We start from the raw sequence: 27,864 nt of genomic DNA, 5'->3' as shown, positions 1-27,864 counted from the left end.
ATAGGGAATGGAGAGTTTACGTGAGAAGAGGGAAACATTAATAGCCTAACTGTCTTTGTATAAATATTTGAATTACGTGTTGACAATTCTTTGTGCTCTTAATACACAAGAGGCTATTCTTTGTGATTTGTGTATACCATCGGTTTGTGTGTGAGTGACTGCCTGTGAGTTTTCTTGAACGGAACACTATCAGTTTTCAAGTCGGTCGATTGTAAGCTGTCAAATGAGTCCTTTTATTAAGATTTGACCCTAACCACGTGGGGTTGGGGTCAAAAAAGTTCACATAGCCAAAAAAACCTTCATTAAAATAGTTCACAAAATGGATTTAAGAGAATTTGAAAATAAAATTTTTGTTGTTTATTGAGTGGATTTTGGAGGTAACTGACAATGGATTTGAAAATAAATTTTTTAATTTGTCACGTCAATCAAATCCTACATTAATTCTTACAAATTTTATTTCCAAATCGTGGATAAGATCGTGTGTTGCGGCTTCTAGTTGCTGGACTGTGAGTGCCTCTGGACGCTCTGAGATGTGTGTATGGGTTGCCTCAGTGTGAAAGCAGGCTCCCTTCTTTCTCGTGTGCACCCCAACACTTCTCTTCAATCACACACCTTAAGCCCATTATACTCTCCTCAACGTGGCTGTTGCTGGGCGCTGCCAAGTGTGGGCCGTGGCATCCCTTTTTCTTCCAGCACCACTTCTTCATTTTAAAATAAGCTTCTCAAATCAAGTCCATCTCCGTGTGCACTACCATAATTTAAATCCACACCTCTTCACTCATTTTAGCTTAAAATATAATTGATGTGTCATTTCTCTTTAAGTCCCAAAATATTATCCAATAATTTTCCTACAATTAATAATGCAAATAATTAGCCTCAGATAATTCAAATTAATTAAAATAAGAATTTATGATCAAATTAAGCACAATTAACAAAAATGGGAAAATGCTGGACATTCAGGCACAATTCCCTGATTAAATCTAGCACAACAAGTTAAGTGAAATCAAGAAAATATTGACTCATCAACATGTCATCCCATGTGCCTATACGTTAGCCATCTCACCTGAATTTTAACGCCTATTGTTTTGGAAGACAAAAAATTATGCTTTCTAAAGGAGAGAGACAAAAAATTATTTCTCACCTATTTATGTTCATGTCATTATCTTTTTACTAAACTTCAATCAATTTTTTTCATTAAATAGTATCATCTACTTAGTTGGCCTTGTTTCATTAAAATCCTCGTTTTTGTATTAAGAACCCATTCGAAATCAACCATGTATTTTCATTAAAAAATATAGTTTAATTTTAATTTATTTAATACTTATTATTTTAATAAAAAAGATTATATTAATAAAAATGTATCTATATAAGTTTTACATACTAGAGTAAATCCTTAAAGGTGGTCTTAGACTAATGTCATGTGTTCTTTAATATTCTAAAACAACTTAAAAATATGAATACTAATTCAACATTTTTCTTTAATCTAAATGTTAGAATGAGATAAGCTGTTACAAGGGAGTTAGGAGTTTAAATTAGGAAGGTTGATTCTTAATTATTAGGTGTATTTATTATAATTGATTACGTCTTATGCAATAAATACATGTTATGTGGTCTGCATAAGATACACAATTCGTTCAAAACATATACAATTCTGTTTAAGTATCTCAGTCCTGCTTTCCTAATTTCAGTTCTATACAAGGCCTCTTTCACTATTGTTCATTATCCACTATTTTTGTCCATCGTCGGGCACAATTTTTTCCTTTTCTTTATAATCGAGCATCCTTCTCCTCTAGTTGCTACTGTGATCAAGACCAACTTTCTTTGGTGACCACTGACCATGACCCAACCCGACCCCCCATGACCCAACTTGGTCGACCATGACCAACCGACTGTGCTTCGACCTGGCCGACCGTGCTTCGTTCTGGTTGGCGGTGCTCTGACCTGATTGATGGTGCTATTGTGTTTGTTCCTTTTGAATTTGGCAACTCTAACAATAAGCTAGCTAACACGTTCACTTAATCCCTCATAGGCCCCCACATTAAGTAAATTTGTAACAAGCTTATTACACATGACTTAAGGAAGAGTGTTAGAGTAAAATCACTTGTTACAAATTTCTAAGGAATTAGGCGTTGCATAATCTGGAAAATTATGATGATTGATTCCTAATTATTAGGCGTATTTATTATAATTGATTTTGTATTATTCTATAAATATTTGTTGTTTGATATGCATTACACACAAAATTCATTTAGAACTTATACAATTCTATATTAAAAAATAAAAATAACTTTTTTCTGATAAATAATAGAATTAAATTTTGTTTTTGAACATATATTATACTTTCTATATTGGTATTGGATCAATGAAATGGATAATTGTTTAACATGTTTAAAATTTAGCATGTTACAATCATTAAGTTGTTGTTATTTACAACTTGTTTAATATTATTTTGTTTTTAATTTTAATTTAAATTTAAATTTAACCATTTTTGTAAGTCTTTGTTTTGTATTTAATATATATTTTTTGCAGAGTCTATTCATGGCTCAACCTCTTTATAGGTGATTTTTTTTTCAATTGTTTCAATTGTTTCTTCCATTGTTTTATCATGACATTCATTTGAGTTTTAACTTTGTTTTAATAAAGGTGGCGTAAAGAAAAATTTCCATTTCAACTACATGCAAGATTTCATCCAACCAATAGTCATGAAATGCTGAATTTGTTAACTCAATCCTATTCTGAGGTAGATTTATTTCTTCTTATTTTCATGTTAACATGCTCAAATTTCTTCCCAAAAAATGTAAACATGCTTAAATTGTTTAAATTAAAGGTTGGAAGCTTTCCACACCATTATTATATTGATGGAGTTCCTTGCCCATCATTTTCGGTAAGTAATGGTTAAATGTGTATTTAAAAAAAGTAATTATTTTATTTTGATATATCTAGTAAATGTTAACCGTAGTTTCTTTACTTTTGTAAATAAGGTACCAGAAGAATACATGGACTTGCATCCAAGGTAAATATTTAGATCTCTTCATATACATTCAACTTCTTCAAATTTTCAAAATACCGGTTTATATTATTTTAAGAACTTTTTTTAATTAATTCTATATTATTTAAGTAGATAGCTTTATTATGAGTTTATGACTACGTTTCTTTATAAACTCTTATTTTTATCTTCTCCCAAATAGATTTGTGAAAGAAGGAATCGAGAAGAAAATAATAATTGCAACTAGGTTTATTAGGAAAGAGTTCATGATACTCATGTTTATATATTATGGACCTTTGCATTTAGATTCCATTAAGAAACGCTGTCCATTCTGAGAAATTAGCGGTTTTTGTCCTCGGACTTCTCACTTCTTAAGGACTTCATTTTCTTTGTTTAGAGATGCCGAGCTGTCAAATCTGCCATCTAGGACGGATAATAGTATATGTGGAATGGATTTTGATAAGCAGGTGATTTTAGTTTTATAAGTTAATTATATGAAAATGAGTTTCTTAATGATATTCATCATGCTTTTTTTATTTCCCCTCCAAACTGTGACACCTCAAGTATTCTATTTTTGAATAATGTTCCAGGGAAAATATTTAGTTTCTTGCACAGAAACAGGCTGTCTCACGATTCACAATTTCGAAGTCCTATATACTCAAGCCAGAAGATATCCTAGTAAGTTTCAAATCTACGTTGTAATATTATTAGTTAAAATGGTTATGCACGCTTAAGTTTTTTTTACCAATTAATTTTGTTTTTTTGTTTTTCTCTATTTATTCTATTATTTTTTTAAGGAGGGTTGTGTTAGGTTTCTTAGTAACAAGAAACAAGACTTTCCTCTGTTTTGAGCACAGAACACACACACTCACAGTAGAAAAACCATGTATTATTATGTGGGTAACAAAGAAAATGTTCAATAACATCCAGGGGAATAATCTCCCTTCTCACAGGTATAAACTTGTCCACAACAAAGATACAGAAACGTGTCTGTCTCAAGACATCTTCCCCGTTATATAGCTAACCCCCCAAGAGGCACTACACAGCCTAACAATCCTAACACCTCTTCACAGACTATGTTTTGTTTTCATTCCCTTTTCTCTTAACATAGACTCTCATGGTCCTATCATTACTCGTCACAGCAGAAACAATCTTGTCCTCAAGGTTGTAGTCTAGAAACGGTCCTTAACTGTTGCCACAACTTCCTATGTGGCTGCCTTACGGCTTCCTTTTTGCGTTTGGATTAACACTTGCTGCAAGACTTGATCTCCCATCAGCTGTGGTGGCCTTCTTCCCATCGTCTTCTTCAGTTTGGTAATTTAAGCTATCACAATATCTCCCCATATAAACTGGAGGATATTGCATAGTAGCGGCCACTGCACTTGTCTGTGTTGCTTGAACTTTTCTGGATACTGTAAGGGATTGTGCGTCCATACTTTCCTCCACAGTAGTACGTTTACTGTTTTATACAGCAACTGTTTCATCTAGTAGACTATTTTCAATTCCAGGCACCAGTTGGGTATCCATGAAATCGAGTAATTTATGCCCTTTTGACAAATAATACGCAGAAAGTCAAGCCTTGAAGATCTCCAGCTCCATAATACTACTATCGCTACCACTGACTCGTGCAATTTGATTCACATGAGGAAGTAATTTGCTGGCTTAGTTTGACTATATAAAAGTCTATCTATGCCAGTTTTGGGCACAATTCCTTCCTTGATTCCAGAATTTTTCCCAAATGCGAGAGTAAATTCAAATTCAGAACCTGTTCGCTTGTCAATGACTAAACGACTCAGCTTCATAGACGGAGGCCTTCCAACCTCCCCTGCAGCTTCTTGTACAACATTGGCAAAATCGATGCAGCTACTTCTGTTTAACCCTCTCATCAATGTTGTCCCTAAATGCATTAAAGTGATGGAAGAAGGTAACCGAAGATCTGTTCTTTTGTTCCATCTTCAATGAGTCATCAGATGCATCAGGTGGGTCATAAATTTGGCCAAGCCACCAAGGTTTACTCTCGACTTGTCCCCGACCAAAATCACCAAAAGCAAAACCATAACCTTCATCTCTCAAGTCCTTCACGTGTACCACCATGTTTTCACTTGTCTCTGCAATTGGAACCCCTATAGTCACAGTGTTCTCAGAACAATCTGTCTTTTTCTACCTCTTCACTGCCTCCCTCGTCTTTTGCTTCCTCAACACAAACCACTTTTGAACCATCCATACTCAATACAGTCACATCTTCTACTTTATTCTCAGAAGTAGTAGTGACCATGTTCTTACCACTTTCTGCTTTCTTTCCTCTATCTTTCTCCTCCACTGTTTTAGAATACGCACCAAGACCTACCACACTCTCCTCACTAAAATCAGCAGCTTTTGCAACTTCACTCTGAAAAGCAAGAGTCACACCATTGCCATCACAATCTTCACCTGATGTATTTTTCCCACCAACCTTGGTCAAATTATCCTCCCTTAGACCAGTAACTTTTGCACCTTTCTTAGAAGCAACATCAACAATGTCACTGCACTTATTATCAGCCCCAAACCCGCCATCAAGATCTTCCCAAGAAAGGTTCTTGGATTTTTGTTGCCAGGTCTTGAACCCCTGGACTGCATTTTCTTCCATGCTATTGATGGTTAGGTGTACTTCTGTTGTTCTTGTGATGTTTTGAACTTCAAAAACATTTGTTGCCCTTGTTGTGTGACCTTGGGTGCCATTGCCTTCAATTATGGACAACTCCCCTTTTATTATCCAACACTTCTGATTTTCCTCCCTTTCTACCTCAATTTTCTCTTCAGGATCCTCCCTTGTTCCTCTTTTCTCTCCATTCACAGAGCTCTGGCTGCCTTCGGATCCCTTTCCATGGGATTTTGGCATTCCGCAGCATGTCTCTAATTTATTGGAAGATCTCCTTGAATTCTTGCATAGGGTTCTTCCTTTCAGTTATAGGTCTATGGGATTCTAACTGCCGCAGCATATCTTTAATTTCTTGGAAACTCTCCCTGTTTTCTTCCTTTAACTAGACTAAGGCTCTTCTCTGTCTGTTGGTGATAGGCTTCTTTAGTCAAGAAGTCTATCACACTCACTGTAAGGCACACACTCACATGAAAGAAGAAAAGTATATGTGTATTCCTTCTAAAGAAAACAATATCAGTGTACAATAGCCACCCTTAAGGGAGCACTCCTCCTCCACAGGAACAAATTTCCTATCTATACAAAAGAATAACCAAAACTCCAACCCTTTACAAAAACTCCTAACCTTCTTATAAGGTTCTCCCCCTTGTCCGCCTAACTGAATAGTTAACCGTCTTTCATCTTTCTAAACCACCTAACTGCCCTATTAATTCTTCTTCCTTCTCTCATACACTCTTAATATTCTATCATTACCCTTCTCCACAAGATCAACCTTGTGCTCAAGGTTGAATTCTGGGAATTGCTTCTTGATGTTCAGCTCATCCTCCCTTGTAGCTCCTTCTTTTCTCCCTTCCTCCCACTCAATCAACACTTGTGGTATCATCTCCCCTTGCTGCTTTATCATTCTTTGTAGCACCTTAAGTGGCCAACAGAGAGGCCATTCTACCTGTAACTCTGCTGGTAGGTCCCCTTCCACTTGTCGCGTCCCAATCACCAGTTTCAACTGGAAACGTGAAACGTCGGGTGTATGCGGGCTGTTTCCGAAAGCTGTAGCCTGAAAGCCACCAGTCCGATCTATTGAAGCACTTGAAAGGGTCCGTAGTAATGGGTTGACAACTTAGGATGTAATCTAGCAGGCATGGAAGCTTGTCTATGGGTCTAATCTTCAAGAATACCCAGTCCCCCTCCTTTATAGTAGATGCCCTCCTTTTCTTGTTAGCATGCTGAGCCATCTGGTCTTGCACCTTGGCCAGATGATACCTCAGCTGCTTCAACGCTTCGTCTCTGGTTTGCAAATCTTGTGTCATTGCTTCTATCATTGTCTCTCTTGGCACAAACCTCGTTAGAGTGGGCAAATGCTTCCCATAAACTATCTCAAAAGAGGTACATTTTTCTTGGTAATTGATGTTGTACTAGTATTCCACCCAGGGCAAAACTGAACTCCACATCTTAGGTTGTTCTGTGTCAAAAACCATGATTGACGTGGTAGTAATTGTCGTGATATATTTTAGGATGTTTTTATATTTGATGGGCTGTATTTATGCAACAGTTATGTGCTGCATTTATTAGGTTTATTTATGTATGATTGATCCCGTAATCATAGGGATCTGTTTCTTAGAATTAACAGTATGCATTTCCTAAAATATGCAGCTAACCCATGTATATTTATAGAGGTTAATAACCTCATAATGAGAATAAGAAAGAAATAATATTCCTTCTAATTTTGAGATGGTATCAGAGCTCCCGATCCGTGGGAGTCTCTGACCGTGCCACCAAACTGCAGCCGTAACCTTCATTGTTGTGCGATCTGTAACCTAAAATTGCAGCCTTTATTGTTGCGCCCCGGAGCTAGCCTTCATTGCAGCATAACTCCTTCCACCTTGATTCCTCCTTGTTATGGCTGAAGTAGTGAATCTGGAAACTAGGGACAGTCCCCAAACCACTGGAGAAATGCAGAATATTCATTCCACTTATAGGTTAAATGGGAAGAACTATCTCAAATGGTCTCAAATCATTAAGACCATCTTGAAAGGTAAAGGGAAGATTAGTCACCTGACTGGTAATGCACCAGATGAGACTGATCCCAAATTCAAATCATGGGATGAAGAAGACTCCATGATCATGGCATGGTATGGAATTCAATGGTCCTAGAAATCAGTGATACTTGTATGTTTCTGAAATCAGCAAAAGAAATTTGGGAGGCAGCTGAACAAACTTACTCTAAGGCCAAGGATGCTGCTCAAATTTATGATGTAAAAGTGAAGACTGTGGCTGCCAAACAGGGCAATAAATCAGTCACAGAATATGCCAATCAACTCAAGTCTCTATGGATGGAAGTGGATCACTATCGAGTTATAAAAGCAAAATGCTCAGAAGACTCAACAATTCTAAAGGAGTATATTGAACAAGATAGGGTCTATGATTTTTTGGTAGGCCTAAACCCTGAATATGACCAAGTTCGAATCCAAATCCTGGGAAAAGAAAAGGTTCCAGGGCTTAATGAAGTGGTGTCCATTATCCGGAGTGAAGAAAGCAGGAGAGGGCTGATGCTGGAAACCTCAACCATCGAAAATTTTGCAATGATAGCTGAAGGAGGAACAATCATGATTGCCAACCAAAAAAAAAACTGGGTTCCCAATATGGAGAAAAAACATGAGGTTTGGTGTACTCATTGTAATAAGCCACGCCACACAAGGGAAAAGTGTTGGAAATTACACAGAAAACCCCCAAGCCGAGAATGGGGGTTGAAAGATGGAAAGATCTCAAGCCGAGAATGGGGGCCAAAAACCCAAGCCGAGAGTGGGGGCAAAAAGGGGGCGTATACAAAAAAGAAGGGCAAGGGCAAGCATACATTGCTAATGGAACGGGTAAGAGCAATTCTTAGTAAATTGGAGAAGCCCACCAGTACAGGTATGTGTACATTGACATACTCTGGTAAGTTTCCATTTCTGTTTGGGCTCAATGTTTCAGATACACCATTTACACATTATTGGATATTAGACTCTGGAGCCACTGACCATATGACCCCCTTACCCAAATACTTTTCCACGTATTCCCCATGTCCTAGCAACAAGAAAATTTCTACCGTAGATGGAACCCTTATAACTGCAGCCGGACAAGGAGAGGTCCAAGAGTCTTATATCTACATCCTAATCTGCCTACTAAGAGTCTTATATCTACATCCATCATGACCAATAAAGAGAAAGCTCAACTTCATCATTACCGGCTAGGACATCCATCATTCCGTGTTATAAAAGTGTTGTTTCCTTCCCTGTTTAAAAATTTAAATGTGGAGAAGTCTCCATTGTGAGGTGTGTGAGTTTGCAAAACACAAGCGTGTACCTTTTCCCATTAGCAATAAGATGAGTTCTCTCCCGTTTTCTCTTGTTCACACTGATGTATGGGGTCCTGCCCATGTTCCTAATATCTCAGGTGCTAAATGGTTTATAACATTCATTGATGATTGTACCCGGGTGACTTGGGTGTTTTTATTGAAACAAAAATTTGAAGTTAGCTCTATGTTTATCCAATTTGTCTCAATGATTAAAAATCAATTTGGGGTCAGTATCAAAAGAATTAGGTCTGACAATGCCAAGGACTACTTTAACCTTGTACTAAACTCTTTTTGCCAAAGGGAAGGGATAATCCATGAGTCCTCGTGTGTAAACACACCTCAACAGAATGGGATTGCAGAAAGGAAAAATGGGCACCTATTAGATCAACTAGAGCTCTACTTTTTCAAAACCATGTTCCTAAGAGATTTTAGGGGGAAGCCCTTCTTACTGCCACCTATCTAATTAATAGGTTACCCACTGAGGTTTTAAACTCTAAAAGTCCCATGGAAGTTCTATCCTCGTTCTACCCACACTTAGATCCTACAAATAACCTTCATCCTAGAATATTTGGGTGTGTATCCTTTGTGCATATTCATAGTAATGAAAGGGGAAAGTTGGATCCTAGGCTGTCAAGTGTGTCTTCTTAGGGTACTTTACCACACAAAAAGGGTACAAATGTTTTCAACCCCTCTCAAAAAGATTCTGTGTCAAGAGATGTCACCTTCAACGAACAAGAAAACTACTTTAAACAGCCTCATCTTCAGGGGGAGAATGTAAGAAAAGAAGATGAGACTCTCATGTCCCCAAATATGATGTTTGGACCTGAAATTGGCCCAGAAATTGACCTTGAAACTGAGGGAAGCATTGAGCATGCTGCACCTGAACCATGAGACCTCTTGCAACTACTCCTGCACCTGAACCAACAAAACAGCCTACACCTGCACCTGATGGAGGCGGAAAGTTTGGGAAAAATCTGGTATATTCAAGGAGAGAAAAGGCCATTCCAGGATCCGGCAATGTCCAAGAATCCAACCTACCGTCACTACATGAGGTAACGCCTTCAAATCCTATAAATTTAAGTGATTCTAATGAGCTTTTGTCTGAAAATCTAGAAGCACAGGTGGACCAAACTCTGGGCCTGCCCATTGCCCTTAGAAAGGGAACTAGAACATGCACTCAACAACCACTTTACCCATTGTCAAATTTTTTATCCTTTGAAAAATTCTCTCCTACCCATAAAACTTTTCTCACTAACCTCAACTCCACACACACACCTTCCTCTGTATCTGAAGCATTGTCTGACAGGAAATGGAAACATGCCATGGATGTGGAAATGGATGCGTTAAACAAAAATAGAACCTGGGAACTTGTCACTCTACCTCCTGGAAAAAAACCAGTTGGATGTAAGTGGGTATATACAATAAAGTATAGGGCCGATGGGACCATTGAACGTCACAAGGCAAGGTTGGTAGCTAAAGGCTTCACTCAAACCTATGGAGTTGATTACTTGGAGACATTTGCCCCGGTTGTTAAAATGAACACGGTCAGAGTAATATTGTCATTGGCAGCTAATAATGATTGGGATATGCAGCAATTTGATGTGAATAATGCCTTTTTGCATGGAGATCTTGAAGAAGAAATATACATGGAATTGCCCCCTGGTTACAATGATCGGGTTGCTGCTGGAATTGTTTGCAAACTAAGAAAAGCTCTATATGGGCTAAAACAATCTCCAAGAGCATGGTTTGGAAGATTTACCAAGGTCATGACAGGTTTGGGCTACAAACAGAGCCAAGGAGATCACACATTATTTATCAAACATTCAATTTTAGGGGGAGTAACACTTTTATTAGTGTATGTAGATGATATTATAGTAAGTGGGGACGACAAGCAGGAACAACAAGTGTTAAATGAGTGTCTTGCCACTAAATTTGAGATCAAGACGCTAGGGAGGCTTAAATATTTTTTGGGAATTGAAGTGGCTCATTCCAAGAAAGAGATCTTCATATCTCAACAAAAGTATATTACTGATCTGCTCAAAGAAACAGGAAAGATAAGATGCAGACCAGCAAGTACTCCAGTTGATCCAAATATAAAATTGGGAAGTATGGAGGAGGATATTGCGGTGGACAGGGAAATGTATCAAAGACTTGTGGGCAGACTTATTTAGTTATCTCATACTAGACCAGACATTGCTTTTGCTGTAAGTCTAGTCAGCTAATTTATGCACCAACCAAAGGAGGCTCATCTACAAGCTGCCCTTAGGATTGTTTAGTACTTAAAAGGAACCTCCATAAGAGGAATTTTGTTCACGCGGAACAAGAGTGTAAGTCTTGAAGCATATACAGATGCGGACTATGCAGGGTCAGTTGTAGATAGAAGGCCAACCACGGGATACTGCACCTTCCTCGGTGGAAACTTAGTCACTTGGAAGAGTAAAAAACAGAGTGCAGTGGCTAGATCAAGTGCTGAAGCAGAATTTCGTGCAATGGCCCACGGAATATGTGAACTTATATGGCTGAAGATTATATTGTGACAATAATCTGCAATTAGCATAGCTCACAATCCGATTCAACACGATAGGACTAAACATATTGAAGTTGATAGACACTTTATCAAGGAAAAACTTGACAGTGGCATGATTTGCACACCATATGTGTCCACTCAGAACCAACTTGCGGACATCCTCACCAAGGGCCTGAACTGCAGCAAATTTGAAGGGATTATATCCAAGCTGGGAATGGAAAACACCTATTCACCAGCTTGAGGGGGAGTGTCAAAAACCATGATTGACGTGGTAGTAATTGTCGTGATATATTTTAGGATGTTTTTATATTTGATGGGTTGTATTTATGCAACAGTTATGTGCTGTATTTATTAGGTTTATTTATGTATGATTGATCCTGTAATCATAGGATTTAGAGTGTTCTAATCCGTATAAAAAGAGTACATAGATCTTTAGGTATCCTTTTAATATACCAAATGAGGTAAATATAAGTATCCACATAAAGATCCACCCATCTCGCCTTTTGAAATTGACAGAGTTATTCTTTGAGAGTTATGAACCGTTTATGTGGATACTTATATTTACCTCATTTGGTATATTAAAAGGATACCTAAAGATCTATGTACTCTTTTTATACGGATTAGAACACTCTAAATCCTTTTCAATTTATATGATTTTTGTTGATTTAAAAAACGGTAAATGAACTAACTTATCCTTCAGTAATGTAAATGAACTGACTTACCCTTCAGTAGTGTGCAGGTGAGTCCTCTCAAAATCATCAGTTGTATCCAAACTACCAGAGCTACATAAAAATTTTCAGGAAAAGGTATACACAATATTATTAAAGCCTTTATTATTAGCTCACAAAATACAACGATAAACAGGTAATTATTTTAGACAGATGAAACCTACTGGTTTTCACTAGACTGAAACCCTAATTGGTTTGGGCACGAAGGATTGATACGAATGGTGTTAATGCGTTCTAAAGATCGCAACCCCTGCATGAAAATATGTACGAATGACTTAGCACATGTTAAGTCTTCACACTAGAATTAAACATCACTTAGATTGTATAATTTAAAAGTAGCATTTGTCCTAGAAGTCATATGTCAATTAAGCATACTAAATCTTTATTGGCAATTTCTCTTTGGGTGCGAATGTCCCACTCATACACCTTTCCATCTCTTTCAGCACCAAAAATAACCTAAAGTAATGTGAAATGATATTGACCGATCACAATAAACAAGTTATATTTCCTAGATAATCACAAAATGCTGTAATAGAGTGACGTAAACACTTGATAACCTTATTTTCCACGTCCAATTCAATTGAGGCCAATCTATCATTCTTGGGTTTAAACCGATGGGAAGGTTGACTAGTCCGTATTCTCGTATCCCAAGTATATACATATTTTTGTCCTGAGTCAGAAGCAAATATCTTATTAAAATTTAAAAACATTTAAAAGGTGACTTCAACAGAAATTATATAAGGTTGAGGTTGAGGACAAATACATTTTAGTGATTTGGCAGAAAATTTATCTTTACCAAGAGTAAGGTATTGGACAAAGCATGTCCAACCAAAAACACGAAGAGGAATGGAGTAAAGATCTTGCGTTGGATATAAAAGAGAGTGAGGAACCTAATTATTAAGGACGGGGAAGCCATGCGGTTGATCAGATAAGATGCTGTTAGAATAGCATCTCCCGCATAAGCGAAAAGGAATATTATGGTGAAGCAGAAGGTATAAGCAGTTTCAACCAGGTGCTGATTCTTTCTTTCAACAACACCATTCTGTTGGAGTGAAAGATGATTGATGAAGGATACCCTCTAAACTTACAAAAGACTAAAATTGGAAAGACATATTCATGAGCATTGTCAGCGCCTAAAATTTTAGTCGAGAAACCTTGGAAAACAGAGAAAACAACAAAAAGATTTTTCTTTAAGAATAACCAAGTAAATATGGAGAAATTGTCAATGAAAGTAACGACACGACTAGGATCCCAAATATTAAAGTGAATTAAGATAAAAGAGGACAAAATACTTTTATTGACTTGAGTACCATATGTATGACAAGTGTTTTCCTAACTGCAAAACTCACATATGACAAATTTGAGTAGTGAATGAAGCACGGTGGTTGACGGAGGAAGACGGTCTTGATCGCGACGGTCACTGGAGGAAAAGGATGCGAGTTATTGGTTTCATTTCTGGAAGAAGACCAAGAACCCATCTTGGGAGGCTTTGACGGAAGCGTTGATGAGGAGATTTGAAGGGAGAAACAGATGGTCAATCTTTTAGAAGTTGGCGGCCGTGAGATAGTAGGAAACAACAAAATATATCCAAGAATTTGAGATGCTTGTGGCCCAAGCTACTAGCGTGACAGAGGAGCAACTCTAGGGTTATTTCTTGGCGGGTTTACAGGGAAGCCTCATGAATCAGATTCGACCCCATAACCCGAGGGTCCTACTAACGGCAATGGAAGTGGCCCACGATGTGGAGGAAGCTGGGAATAACCCCAGAACAAATGAAGGAACGGCTAGTAAGAGCATCCAACCATGGGGGCGGTATCAGGGAAGTTCAGGAACGGTTGCGAGAATTGAAACATACAAGGGAGGCCAGAATGCTCAGGAGGCTTCAAGTGGCGGAAACATGTCTAAGAAGGAGGGAATGGTTAACACCCTAAGTTCTAAGGTGGGGAGCAATGCAGGAGGGGAGATGCTAAACAGGGGGTGAGAACTTTACCCTATCCCGAATACATAAAGAGAAGGGAAGAATGGAGGTGTTTCCACTGTGAAGGGCCATACAGCCCAAGACATAGATGTTCTGAGAGGAGTATGAGGGTCATGATAATGGAGGTAGATGACGAAGAAGAGAAGGACGAGGAAGGAGAGGAAATGGAGCAGAAATGTATGGAACTATCAGTTTTTTTCTACAGGGGGCCTACCCAAACTAACACCATGAAGTTGGAGGGCTGGGTGTAGGGGAAGGAGATATTGGTCTTGGTAGACAGCGAGGCAAGCCATAACTTCATTTCAAAAAGGCTAGTGGAGGAATTGGGCTTAGAGGTCGTCGAAACACCTCACTATAAGATGTGTCTAAGGGATGGATAGAAGAAGGCCACACAAGGGGTGTAAAGGAGTTTCCTTGACTCTTAGAGTTGTGGAGATCAAGGAGAACTTCGACCTATTCGAGCTGGGGAGAGTAGACAATATACTGGAGGTGGCTTGGCTGGCGACTCTGGGAGAAATTAAAATTGATTGGGGAAAACTCACCATGAGATTCGACCAGAGAGAAGGAGGTGTTGATCAAGGGGAACTTGACACTAACCAGGAAAGTGGTATCCCCAGAGGCTTTATTGAAGGAAACCGGGATAGAAGCAGTAACCTTGGGTTAGGGTTTGGGTCAGACTGAATTAGAAAGAGGTGAAGAGGAAATGACGCAACTAACACCTAGCCAGGCTGAGGATCTGGAGCAGATTTTGGGAGAGTTTGATGGGATTTTTAGGGAACCCCAGGGGCTTCCTGCCAGATTTGTAGACCATAAAATACCCATTAAGGAGGGGACAGAGCCTGTCAATGTAAGGCCCTACAGTTATCCACATTTGATGAAAAAGGAGATAGAGAAGTAGGTAGCAGGGATGTTGGAGATGGGTATCATTAGGCCCAACAATAGTCCTTACTCCAGCTCGGTGATTCTAGTGAAGGGGGACGACAGCTAAAGAATTTGCATAGATTACAGGGCCACAATCTCTGACAAGTTTCCCATTCCAGTAATTGAAGAGTTACTCGATGAACTCCAAGGGGCGACTAATTTTTCAAAGGTAGACTTGAGAGCAGGATATCACCAAATCCGGACGAGGGAGGAGGATACTCAAAAGACAACATTCAGGACTCACTAAGATCATTACGAATTCTTGGTGATGCCATTCGGGCTAACAAATGCACCTGCAACCTTTCAGTGTATGATGAACACCATTTTTAAGTCTTTTTTGAGGCAGTGTGTGCTAGTCTTTTTTTATGACATTTTGATCTATAGAAAGACGTGGAAGGAGCATGACAAACATCTCAGGCAAGTGCTACTATGGTAACAGCTGAGGAGGATCGGAATCTGAAAAAGATCATTAAGGAAGTAACGGTTGACCCAAATTCTCACCCTGCGCATACGTTGGAGCATGGCAGACTCCATTATGAGGGCCGCTTAGTGCTCTCGGCTCAGTCAGTGTGGATTCCAAGGTTGCTGGCAGAATTTCACACCACCACCACGGGGGGCCATTCAGGGGTGTACAGGACGAATAGGAGAGTCGCTCAATCATTATATTGGATTGACATGAAGAAGTTGGTAATTGATTTTGTGGCAGCTTGTTTAGTTTGCCAAAAACACAAGTACTTAGCATCATCACCTCAAAGCTTACTTCAACCGTTGCCCATTCCTCGTCCTTAATAATTAGGTTCTCACTCTCTTTTATATCCAACGCAAGATCTTTACTCCAATACAATAAATTTTCTGCCAAATCACTAAAATGTATTTGTCCTCAACCTCAACCTTATATAATTTCTGCTGAAGTCACCTTTTGAATGTTTTTGAATTTTAATAGGATATTTGCTTCTGACTCGGGACAAGGATATGTATATACTTGGGATACGAGAATACGGACTAGTCAACCTTCCCATCGGTTTAAACCCAAGAATGATAGATTGGCCTCAATTGAATTGGACGTGGAAAATAAGGTTATCAAGTGTTTACGTCACTCTGTTGCAGCATTTTGTGATTATCTAGGAAATATAACTTGTTTATTGTGATCGGTCAATATCATTTCACATTACTTCAGGTTATTTTTGGTGCTGGAAGAGATGGAAAGGTGTATGAGTGGGACATTCGCACCCAAATAGAAATTGCCAATAAAGATTTAATATGCTTAATTGACATATGACTTCTAGGACAAATGCTACTTTTAAATTATACAATCTAAGTGATGTTTAATTCTAGTGTGAAGACTTAACATGTGCTAAGTCATACATACATATTTTCATGCAGGGGCTGCGATCTTTAGAACGCATTAACACCATTCGTATCAAACCTTCGTGCCTAAACCAATTAGGGTTTCAGTCTAGTGAAAACCGGTAGGTTTCATTTGTCTAAAATAATTATCGTTGTATTTTGCGAGCTAATAATAAAGGCTTTAATAATATTGTGTATACCTTTTACTGAAAATTTTTTATGTAGCTCTGGTAGTTTGGATACAGCTGATGATTTTGAGAGGACTCACCTGCACACTACTATGAAGAGTAAGTTAGTTCATTTACATTACTGAAGGGTAAGTTAGTTCATTTACATTACTGAAGGGTAAGTTAGTTCATTTACTGTTTTTTAAATCATATAAATTGAAAAGGATTTAGAGTGTTCTAATCCGTGTTAAAAGAGTATATAGATGTTTAGGTATGCTTTTAAATATAAGTATTCACATAAACGGTCCACCCATTTTGAAATTGACAGAGTTATACAACAAGCACACACTAAAAATAATTCCTATCCTTTCTCTATACCAAGACTCGTGTACAAGATCAATGCAGTAAATTACGTAAAACATAATCTCCATGGCTAAACAGAACCCAAAGCTACATACGTGACTACCTTACCATCTCCCCCACGATTCAACAAAACCCCAAACTATACTACAATACCCCATACACATCCATAATCAAAAGTGTTAAATCCCCTTACCTCGTAACAGTGAACCAGCCACCAAGCCAAAGTCTTCACAATTCTTTCTTCTCTCTCGAGCTCTACTCTTCCACCAAGGTGCAAGGCCCTCCACGATTTGCTAGGAAAGAGTGATATAGGGTTTTTCTCTCACTCACACACTTTCAGTGAATTATCTTCCCCTAAGTTTTATCCTAATTTCATTTAAATATCTCTATCAAATATTACTTTATGTTTCTTATTATTATTTATTTATTTATTTATTTATTTATCTATTTATTTATTTAAAAACTAAGGCCCAAACCCTTTTTTCAACTTATTTCCAAAAATTAAAATAAAACAAATACTAATTAATTTTTCTTAAATACTTTTATCACCCAATTCTATATATATATATATATATATATATATATATATATATATATATATTTTATTATAAATAGAATAGCCGGAACAAAAATTCTCGTAAGTAATTTTTATTACATTCAACTATCTAAATTTGTACATGCAACCTAAACTTTAACTTGAACATATTTTTCTTTTATTAACTACCACCGTATCATAATAATAATAATAATTAATAAATGGATGGGATTTTGTAATAAAGAAAATGTAGTTGTTTTGTTAACAATAAAGTAAATAAGAAAAAATAAATACTAAAACTTTACATTATTATTTCTCACTTATTTATATTCATCTCTTTATTTTTCATTATTTTTTTACTAAACTTCAATAAAAATTTCATTAACTAGTTTCATTTACTTTTTAGATTAAGAATCCATTCTAGATCGTATTTTTATTAATATATATATATATATATATATATATATATATATATATATATATATATATTCTTTTTTTTTTTTTTCTTCTTAATTTACCTTTCTTTTATTATGTTTGCCTGAACCGTAACAAACAAACCATTCTGATTCCTTTGCCTCCCTTTCTAACGGCTTCATGTCATTCCATTTTCATTTCCACACCCTGCATTTTCTCGTGACTGTCTCAGTCGTTTTCAAAGACTAATTCTAAGATCGAGATTCTCTAATATGGTGGTAAATCATTGTATTAGAACAGAAGCGAAAGAGAAAGAAAAAAACTCGTGCGTGAAAGAGAGGAAGAGCTCAAGGCTCACTGCAAGCGCTCTCACATAGCTGTCGGAAGAAGGAGAAAGTGGAAATCAAATGAAAAGCTTCATTGGAGGTAAGAAAACACTGAACCATACTTCTATTATTATGTGTACTGAATCTGATGAACATTATTCAAGGGGAAAGAAACCCTAACCTTAAATAGGTAAAGGGAACGAGAGAAAAACGGTAAAAAGGCAAACTTTCTAATAGATTACCACTTATAAGCAGTAATCTTAACACAGATGGTATATTTAACAACCCTAACTAACTTCATTACATTGTTTAAACCATACTTTTTGTTTTCAGGATAATGTATTTGCCTTTGTTTTCATGTCCGGTGTTATGGTTTGAAGGGAGAACGAGTTTAAAATTGTAACTGAACGAAATTGCATTTGTGATGAATCATCTATTTAGTATGCCATGTTTAGAGGTGTCGTTTTAATCCACTGCCTATGGGTCAGCCCCAGCCCTGTTTAAAACTAAACCTTATTTTAGTGACCCACTTATTAGGGGCTTCCTGAAAGCCACAGCCCCAAAAGCCCTGAATAGAATGGGTTGGGACATCTTCATGGTGGGTTGAGCCCCTTTTTCGATCAAACCACTTTTTCTTTCATCAAAGTGAAAGTTCTCACCGAAACATCTTCCTGTGTGACGTTCTTCTTCTCACCCTGCTAAAGAACAATCCAAACCTTCGCTAACCTCATCACCAACCTCGCAACATCTACGCTTTCCTCCGCTGAAACCTCACCAAATCCATTCTCCGTATAACACCACCAGTTTTGGTTCTCCCTCTAGATTTCACTTCCGGTAAATCTTCTTTTTTCTTTGTTTTATTTTTGTCTAGTGTTGGTTTTCCACTTGATTGGTGGCCATAATTCATTTCTCACGCCCCTTTTGAGGGAAAGTAATGGATTCAATCATTATAAAATCAACCGTTACTGGGTCTTCTCCATTTTATGTGTTCTGCCACTGTAGGTGTTGTTTTGTTTCTGACAACATGCATGGTTCAAAAAGAGAAAGGGTATAGAATGAGACTTGAAGGGATTGTGTGAGGAATGTGTTTTGAATGATTATTATTTATTGGTTTGAAATAATGAATTTTAATTTGTGGGGTGCCCCTTTTCTTCTTGGGTTGTTAAGTGGGCTCTGCCTTGTCTTGCTGCTATTGTGGACTTATGCTATATTGTTAAAAAAATGTTTTATTATTAAGTGGGAATTCTTTGTTGTATTATTATCTCTGAAATTAAAATGATGGAAGAATGAGAAATGCAAATATCTTTTTCATTGATAGTCATATTGTGCACAGAGTTGGAATGTAAATAATTATTAGCTGATAAAGTTAAGTATAGGGTTTAATCTCAGCAGCAGTTGGGACTTGATTCACAGAACTATAAACTTATTTTAAAGAATGTTCTCTTATCTACACGAAGATAGCTTTAAGTTCGAATGATGAAAGAAGATGTAGTGGCAAGAATTGACATAGTTTGATTTTGTTGAAGTGTTAGAAATAGAAGTGACAGTCTGATTCTGTTAAAGCATTAGAAATAGAAGTGACAGTTTATTTCTTGATATTTCATTTTGTTTGTGTTAGTCAGTTTAAAAATAGCTTTTACATTTTGGATAATGTCATTAATGGCTTGTTTTTTATTTTTTATTTCATTTCATTTTTCGCTTGAATGAAATATCCTTCTGTCAGGAACCCATATATTAAATGCAAAATTAAGAGTTGTTGAGGTGGCAAAATTTATTATTAGAATAAGGTTCTCTCCTTCTCCTTCACAGCGAACACTCAACATGCCCCTGTTACCGTTCGGCTTCTCCTATTGATACCATTCGGTTGTCCCCTGTTATCGTTCGGTTGTCCTTTGTTTCTGTTCGGCTTCTATCCTAGGCGAGCTTTGTGATGACGACAAATGAAGATGGTTCGAAGAGGTGCAAGGAGAAGGCGCACTGTTATGGGTTTTGTGTTTAGGGTTCTTCGTGGTTTCTGTTTTCTGATGTAGGTTGAAGGCATTGGAGTTCACGATTTAGGGAAGGTGAAGGCGCGAATTGGGGCTGCGCGATTCTAGGGTTTCTGTTTCTGATTTTGGGATGAACTGTGTTGATTTTCTGGGTTTGCAGATTAAGAACCGCAAAGGAGAAAACATGATTTGCGCGAGATGATGGGGACATTGAATCGCTTTTGCGTCACGGCGGAGGTGCAGTTGTTCGTTATTGATTGTGTTTCTGGATGAGGGGAACTCGCGGTTGAGGCTTGAATGACGTTGCTTGCAACACAAAGAAGAGGCTTTGGGTGGTGGCGCTTTTCGCTCTACGGCAGCGACAACAAGGTTGGTCACGGTGGCGGTCTTGACGGTGCGGTATAGTGAAGGCATTAAGGGCGATTTGCAGTATTGACGCCTTCACTGTCGGAGAATCAAAGAGGTGTGGTGTCGTTGGATGTGGCGTTGGCTTGTTTGAGAGCTTCCAGCATGCAGGATTCCTTGTCACCATTTTGGGGTTTTTACGGTGCTGGTTGGCGAAGAGATGTTGATCATGGCTGATGATGACAGATGAAGTTAATGGAGGATGAGATGCTCTGTGGGTGAGGAGGAAAGAAGCTTATACGGTTTTTTTGAATGTTACTTCCATTATCTTTTTATTTTTTTAATTTACTAAATTCCTTGTCATAATTTAATTATTTTCACGTAATAAAATATACACCTTCGCATATGCACTATCATCACATTTTAACGCCGTCTGTAAAAGCTTAATAGACAGAGCTTAATTAACTTAATTTTTCAAATATTTGGACACATTTTTGCAAATATAGAACGAGTACCAGTTGAGATTCTTCCACAGATATAAAAACGACCAAGGGTTTAAACCTATTTTGTTATTAAGATAGAAGTCAGGAAAGAGTATATGGGGCATTAATGATTTTACTACTTTATCCTATTTTGATATCTTCACAACTTTGGGGAACTCGTGAATTGAGCTTTCGTCAGCAGTTTCTTTAGCAAGTAATTTAGGAAAAACTAAATGCTACAACTACCAGACAAAATTATAGAAGATGGAGATGATGATACATGAGAGGTATGTTTAATCTTTGAAATGACTACGAGTACAACACAATACAAGGGGTCACACAATAATTTAATATTTGTTAAATTATTACATTGATTCTGTTCTCAGCATTTTACAGTGAAATAGTGGAAGCATTAGTAGAAGAGTTAAACTTAGTAACCATAGTTTGCACCATAAACAGAGCTATATCCTCCAGCATGTCCTGGATTGGAAGGAGGAGATGCATACACAGAAGCGTGGGCAGGATAAGAGCTGTATCCTTGGTCTGCAGCAGGTCCACCTGCTTGCGGCTGTGCCGGTGCCCCACCAACTGCTGCTGCAGCTTCAGCCATAAAATTCTGCACCACATTCATTAATTGTATTACTTGATTCATGCATACTAATAATCACGTGAGGCAAGTGCAAGTTTGGTTTAACTTTTTAAAATAAGTAACTTACTTTAACTAACTTTCTAATGGAGAAATTTTGAAAACTAAACGACTGTGTATCTAAATTTAGGCATTACCAGACATGCATTAAACCAGTTCAAACATTCACATGGGATCTATTTGTCTGTGATGAAAAAAAAATGATTATTTTATTAAAAATACTTTGTTCTTATAAACACAAACAAACTTATAATACATACAACAATATTAGCATCAAACTAAGAAAAACCTCTAGCCTCTCTTCAGAAATAAAATAAGATTGAAAATTAAATGAGTGAGTAAACAGGAAGATTGGAAAAAAAAAATATATTAGAATTTTACTACCCATTTTTTAATATGATACTTTGTGACGGATAACTGTAATTTGAAATTCAACCAGCTTATAGTTTTCTCCATTTTTAGTTACAAAGATTAATCTTGATGAAACTTCGGCAATAAATATTTTATGTCCCGTATGAACACTGCAAACAGTTTTTCACAAAAATAATTTCATCATGATTAAAATGTAATACCTGTATCAGTTGCTGAGCTGTTTGGACTTGAGATGCAGTTCCACTGATTTCAACAGTCATCTCCCCAGGAACACCTCTTGTTTCTTGTATGGTAACAGTAGCCCCACTAGCTCTTCTGATGTAGCTTATACTCGCTCCTGCTGTTCCAATGACCGCATCAGCATACGAGAGAGGAATTTGCATTTGCTGCGTTATCTGCCAAAATAGCAAAAACAATTCATCATGATTAAAATGTAATACATTTTATAAAGAACTGGAACTCAGGTCTAAGTAACAAGTATATATTGCATATTCTCCTATCCCAAATATGAATACATACTAGACAAGAGTGTTTGTCTGCACCCACATTTAAAGTCATAAACTACTAATCAAACAGAAGACCACATCTAATCCCAACAACCGAAGATGACATTGACAAGATATTTCACATACTTTGGTTAGCTAAATATTTAAGCAAAAATCCAAGTATTTGTGCACTTTGCATCATCTTCACAACAGTTATAGAACAAAATTGAAGAAACACCAGTCAACAAATCTCAACAAAATAAAAACTCAATTTTCTAAGAACAATTACAGAACTCTGAAAATTACTACAATAAAATTTTCCAAGAAGCACATGTACCTGTGTGACTACAGAAGGTGCAGATTGAGTATTTGAAGATGCATGAATGCCTATTGAAGCATCTCTTCCATATGCAGATATACCTTGATGGGGCTGTCTTTCGACTGGAGGGATCTCGGCTGGTGGATAATAATTATCAAGTTGTCGTGGAGGTGGTACATACTGAGAAGGAGGTCCAAAACCAGGACCTCCACCAGTATTTGGAGGAAGGCCCTGTGGTGGACCCCAAGATTGGTGGGGTGGCATGGGCTCTGCGTGATGGGGATTGGCTATTTGCATCTGGAGAAATAATAACGTATATCTCGTTATTTTTATAATAAAAAGGTGATTTTAAGGATGCATTGAAGAAATAATTTATTTCCAGAGTTATTTTTAAAGTATAAGCTATTTTTATTTGGTAACAATATATAAAAAAAAAGTTCTTTTATTTTAAATAGCTAGCTTTTTTGTTCAGAAGCAACTCAAAATAATAACAAAATTGATTTATTCAACATCTGTTTTTTCAAAACTTCAAACAAGCACTAACTTTTTTAAAACATGCTTCTGTCCTGAAAAAAATCTAAACAAACAGGCTCTTAGAAGCATTTTGCATCTTATTAAAAAGAAAGATTCTTCACAAGTGTAAGGTAAAATCACACTTACATTCATTTCAAAAATTGGAATTACACTGCGATCAACTAGAAACTTCCTTAGGTGGGAAGCAATTAACTCTAGTGCCTTATGTACTCCAGCAGCATCCCCAACTACTTCAACCACCCTGTCATCTTGAAGAGCAAAAATTGGGAGGTCTTCTGCAGAAGAGAAAGACGATGCAGATGGTTAGCAACTAGAGAATGTCAACAGCCCACCAACGGACCAAAATGCAAAGATTGTTAAAGAGCTTCAAATTTTCAGTACACTATATTTGAAAGCATAAACCAGAACATAGTAATAGATATTATTTTCTCCATAATTCGTTCATACCACTCCAGTAAATTATTCCTGCAATAGTTTTCAGTTAAGAAAGGATAGACAATGAAGATTGTAGAATGTTTCAAAACTATAATTGGATGGTAGCAATCTTGAATTGAAACCAAAATTATGGTTTAAACTATAATTAGATTGTAACGATCATAGCTTACAATCATATTAAGACTATAAAAACCAAAATGAAATCCATGAAATTACAGAATTCTAACATAATGAATAAAGACAATATTGAAAAATTAACAACTACATGAGAAAATGTTATATGAAAAAGCAAGAACCTGCTCCAAGAACTCTAACAACACAATTGGATGCTTCTTGGATAGATTTTACAGTTCCTCCTTGCTTCCCAATTAAACTCCCTGCTTGTGAGGCTGCCACTAGAAGTTTAGTAGAAACCTTCCCAGCCACACCTGAAGGAGCATGGGTAAAATCACTCTCCAAACCATCAATAATCCTCTTATGAACCCTCAATAAGCCATCCACAGCAGGAGGAAGAGAGGAATCAGGATCATCTTTGCCTGATATCATTACCTAATCAAAATGAATGAATTACAGTATCAACCAACAGCACAGTATCTCTAATATTGAGATATGACAAGAATACATAAACATTATGGTGGAAAACAAAAAATAAATCAAATTTAACTGACAGTAATACACCAAACAAAAACATTAATTACCAAGGATATTACATGTCACCTATAATGTCAAGCTCAGCAAGAAAGCAAACAAGCAAGCAATTTTGAATATTTCAAAATGTAATAATTTAAATTCTTTTTCTGTGACATTTTCTTCCCCCAATTAATATTAATATCTATAACATCCTCACCTATCAAAAAAATGCCAGAAGAAATCCTTTACCATCAGATCAGTTGTCTAACAGCTCCAATTTCATTATGGTTAAGACCTCATCACAATAACTCTTCACCTAATTAATCTACATTAACAAACCGATCTGATGGTACAATAGCAATAATTATCTCAGCCCACTACGTGAGATTGGCAACGGGAATCACATACCACTATTAAGATTACTAAGGCCAAATTCTCAAGGGTATTTATTCACGATGAGCTCCTTAATAATTTAACCATAGCAGTTAGTAATATCTGAAAATTAAAATGTTAAACAGCTCTTGGTTAAGAACCAGCCATGGAAACACGATGTTCATTAGAAGCAACTGGAATGAATAGATGGAACGTGATTGAGATGAGATCTTAATGAGCCTCTTCAATAAATCTTAAAATGTGAGTTTAGACTTAACCGTGGAAATCTAAGGTATAATTTGTAGCTTGCACAGCCCTAACTCTTCACCAGACCAAGGAACCACCTTCCCTTTCTCTGCCCGTTTCCACACCTTATACACAGCTTCCCGGGCCTCCACCCATTTTTCTTACTTCAGTAGTGATCTATAAGCATATCACCTAAAATTTCTCTTCCTATCCCTCTACTAGTACATGAAATAGCTCCATAAGTTACATATGCCACAAAAAAAAAATCCTCATAGCTGCTTTTATTCAACCAACTAAGACGTGCAAAAATGGAAGTCTCAAGCTGAAATGTAATAATTCTAATTGAGCAATAACTCTTATATAACATGTCACAAGATGTAAGATGCACGTAACAAGGGAAGTGTCTTCTAACTCCTTAACAATTGGATTTCAGTTTACGAGAGTGCATTCATGTGTTATAATTGAGTTGATTGATAGACCTAAGTAGTTTTTGATTCTTTTTTATCCAATAACATGTATAACAACAGAAAAACACTCCAGTTTTGATGGTTTAAGTATAGTATTAGATTTGGTTATAAGTTTCTTTTCATTGCTTGCAATCTTCGGCAAGACATCAATCATCCAGGTTTTGAATTTACCAGATGGAATGCAGAGCTTCGTGGTACATGCAAACAAACGTTTCAGCACTTCGCAATGCTCAATGCTGATCCCTGAATCTGAAACTTTGGTTCTTCAATATTGGGACCTAATTGATGATTGAGTCGTTGCCTTTAAAATTGGAACATTGAACCTGCACAGATTCATTTTCCGTCAGAATTATATTCATATTCTGTGGATTCTTGCCATTACTCTTCATTTCGAATTAGCTTCATCTTCTTCTCCTAAGTTTTTTTTTTTCTTTTTTACTGTAGCACATGAGTAAGGTTGCACTATAGAGTTTTAGACCATGAACAAGCTATATTTTTTATTACTGCAATATTTTTAATTAAAATTTCTGGGTACAACAAGTGGACACCGGAAATGTCATGAAAGATAGCTGAAGGAAAGACAACCACTATTTGTTATCCCTCATAACATCATTGGCCAACCACAGTCTTAATTCCACTGGAAAATTAGCAGCACTAGAATTACTCCGAAGTGATGCACGAAACATTAATTTCAGTTCTTCAAGAGGAATCAAACCTCCAATATATGCAAAGGAATTTTAACTATCCTAATGTTTTCTGATGTAAATGTTATAAGTAGTTAGGACAAAGACTACCACATTAGCCCTAACTTCCAAAAAGCAGATCCACATGAATTCAAACAGTTTCTGTTCATTTCTGATATCTAATCCAATAATGGTTAGACTGTAGATAAAACATATAACTCAATTCTATCACCATGAGCTTTGAAAGAAAAGCAAATAATGAAAATCTTCCACTATTCCAATCTCCAAGAAGGTCAACCAAAACCTCTAAACATCATAATATAAAACAAGTGCATTACAGAAGAAAATAAAAGTAGACACAAGAGCACATTAAAGATTCCAGATCAATAATAGCACAACAACAAGCAGCTGAAGTATCAACAACAAAATAATATCAAACCGTATCACCCTCAACAGAAGAAAAAAGAAAAAAAAAAGTTGCAATTAACTGGACAGCAAGATATCACATAAGAGGAATTGAAGAAGTCAGAGTGTATGGGAATATGACGATGAGTGAAGTGGAAGACACTTACAGCCCTTTGCGCAGTTCCAGGAGGACCATCAAGAATTTTAACGCGAGCTCGTGTCTCCTCCACAATTTTCTTAATGAACTCTCCTTTACGTCCAATTATGCCCCCAACCTTCTGCGCAGGAACTAACATCCGAAACACACTCTCTCCAGGCCACCCCGGCCACTTCTTCTCAGCCACAACCGGCTCTTCGCCACCTTGCAATTCCGCCTCAACTGTTTCCTCCGCCTCATGCTCAGCGCTCGCGTTCTGATCCACTTCAGCCATCGAGGTTTTCACTGCCAAAACACACAGCAAGCACTATTACATACATGACAAACGAAAAGTAACATCATATCACATGCTATCTCGAAGGATTCAAATAAACTGGATCTAAAATGGAAGCACTTAATCGCCACGATAAATGAATAGTAAATTATTGAACAAGTGAGCTTAGTGTGTAAGATTACCTTGATTGGAAAGAGGACGAGGTACAGTTGCAAATCTAGGGTTTTGAGTTGAGGAGGAGAAGAAGAAGAAAGGCAAGTGTGAGAGAAGAGAAGCAAATAACGATGATGAATGAAAGGGGAAGTCTTATATATGAGAAACCGATGGAGCAGAAAGATAGATAAATAGATAGATACTATCTGTCATCCAACCACTAAGTAAACTTCTTCCTATATTTGGCTTTTTTTTCCTTTAACTGTTAACTCAAAAAGTAAATAATTGAATATAATTAATTAAATTATTGAATATAGTATAAATCAACATGGTTATTTTTTATGTTAATTAATGTGGAATTTTGTATAATGATTAATTTAAAATTTTATAAAATAAATATAACTGAAAAGGTTTAATGTTTAGTACTAATGCTTTTAATATATTAAATTTACAAGGTGCTTCATAAAGGGGATAAAATATTTTGATAGAATTTCAATAATAACCAAAACATGTCTTATAAAACAATAAAATTTCTATTGTTGAGTTTTTCAATAAATAGTTTAATTAAGAAGAAAATTTATGATTTACTCATTAAATAATTTAGGAAAAT

At 36.8% G+C, this 27,864-nt stretch overlaps 2 protein-coding genes, 1 long non-coding RNA gene and 1 pseudogene across 8 annotated transcripts; 2 read left to right on the top strand and 2 right to left on the bottom strand.

Moving 5' to 3' along the window:
- Nucleotides 1-334: 334 nt before the first annotated feature.
- LOC148198760 (uncharacterized) lies at nucleotides 335-17,529 on the bottom strand. 3 transcript variants are annotated; one of them, XR_015779967.1, is made up of 2 exons: nucleotides 17,180-17,529; nucleotides 335-848 (listed from the first exon to the last, which is right to left on the bottom strand). XR_015779967.1 is itself a non-coding variant. In XM_088092171.1 (2 exons), exon 2 carries the CDS (start codon nucleotides 5,862-5,864, stop codon nucleotides 5,127-5,129), a length of 738 nt encoding a protein of 245 aa, XP_087948297.1. In that variant the 5' UTR covers nucleotides 5,865-7,080; nucleotides 17,180-17,386; the 3' UTR covers nucleotides 3,855-5,126. The 3 variants fall into 3 exon arrangements, 1 of the variants encoding a protein (XP_087948297.1); XR_015779968.1 differs by lacking the exon at nucleotides 335-848 and adding an exon at nucleotides 1,435-2,138; XM_088092171.1 differs by lacking the exon at nucleotides 335-848 and adding an exon at nucleotides 3,855-7,080 and having other exon boundaries at nucleotides 17,180-17,386.
- LOC148198761 (uncharacterized) lies at nucleotides 7,087-8,817 on the top strand (annotated as a pseudogene).
- A 524-nt stretch (nucleotides 17,530-18,053) lies between the features above and the next one.
- Nucleotides 18,054-21,000, top strand: LOC148198759 (uncharacterized). 3 transcript variants are annotated; one of them, XR_015786775.1, is made up of 2 exons: nucleotides 18,054-18,361; nucleotides 20,071-21,000. It is a non-coding gene; the product is annotated as an uncharacterized LOC148198759 (long non-coding RNA). The 3 variants fall into 3 exon arrangements; XR_015786776.1 differs by having other exon boundaries at nucleotides 19,985-21,000; XR_015786777.1 differs by lacking the exon at nucleotides 18,054-18,361 and adding an exon at nucleotides 18,368-19,095 and having other exon boundaries at nucleotides 19,985-21,000.
- Nucleotides 21,001-21,310: 310 nt separating this feature from the next.
- On the bottom strand, nucleotides 21,311-27,441 carry FLK (RNA-binding KH domain-containing protein). 2 transcript variants are annotated; one of them, XM_047307676.2, is made up of 7 exons: nucleotides 27,284-27,441; nucleotides 26,838-27,112; nucleotides 24,164-24,416; nucleotides 23,559-23,707; nucleotides 22,917-23,195; nucleotides 22,295-22,489; nucleotides 21,311-21,692 (listed from the first exon to the last, which is right to left on the bottom strand). In XM_047307676.2, exons 2-7 carry the CDS (start codon nucleotides 27,099-27,101, stop codon nucleotides 21,507-21,509), a joined length of 1,326 nt encoding a protein of 441 aa, XP_047163632.1. In that variant the 5' UTR covers nucleotides 27,102-27,112; nucleotides 27,284-27,441; the 3' UTR covers nucleotides 21,311-21,506. The 2 variants fall into 2 exon arrangements, with proteins under 2 accessions (XP_047163632.1, XP_087971956.1); XM_088115830.1 differs by lacking the exon at nucleotides 27,284-27,441 and adding an exon at nucleotides 25,754-25,905 and having other exon boundaries at nucleotides 26,838-26,977.
- Between the last annotated feature and the right edge of the window lie 423 nt (nucleotides 27,442-27,864).

The sequence above is a fragment of the Vigna umbellata genome, chromosome 5, assembly GCF_029865625.1.
Source record: "Vigna umbellata cultivar VRB3 chromosome 5, Vumbellata_1.0, whole genome shotgun sequence".
NCBI classification, from domain to species: Eukaryota; Viridiplantae; Streptophyta; class Magnoliopsida; order Fabales; family Fabaceae; genus Vigna; species Vigna umbellata.
Note: the sequence above shows the minus strand (reverse complement) of the source record. Positions and strands in the feature narration are given on the sequence as shown.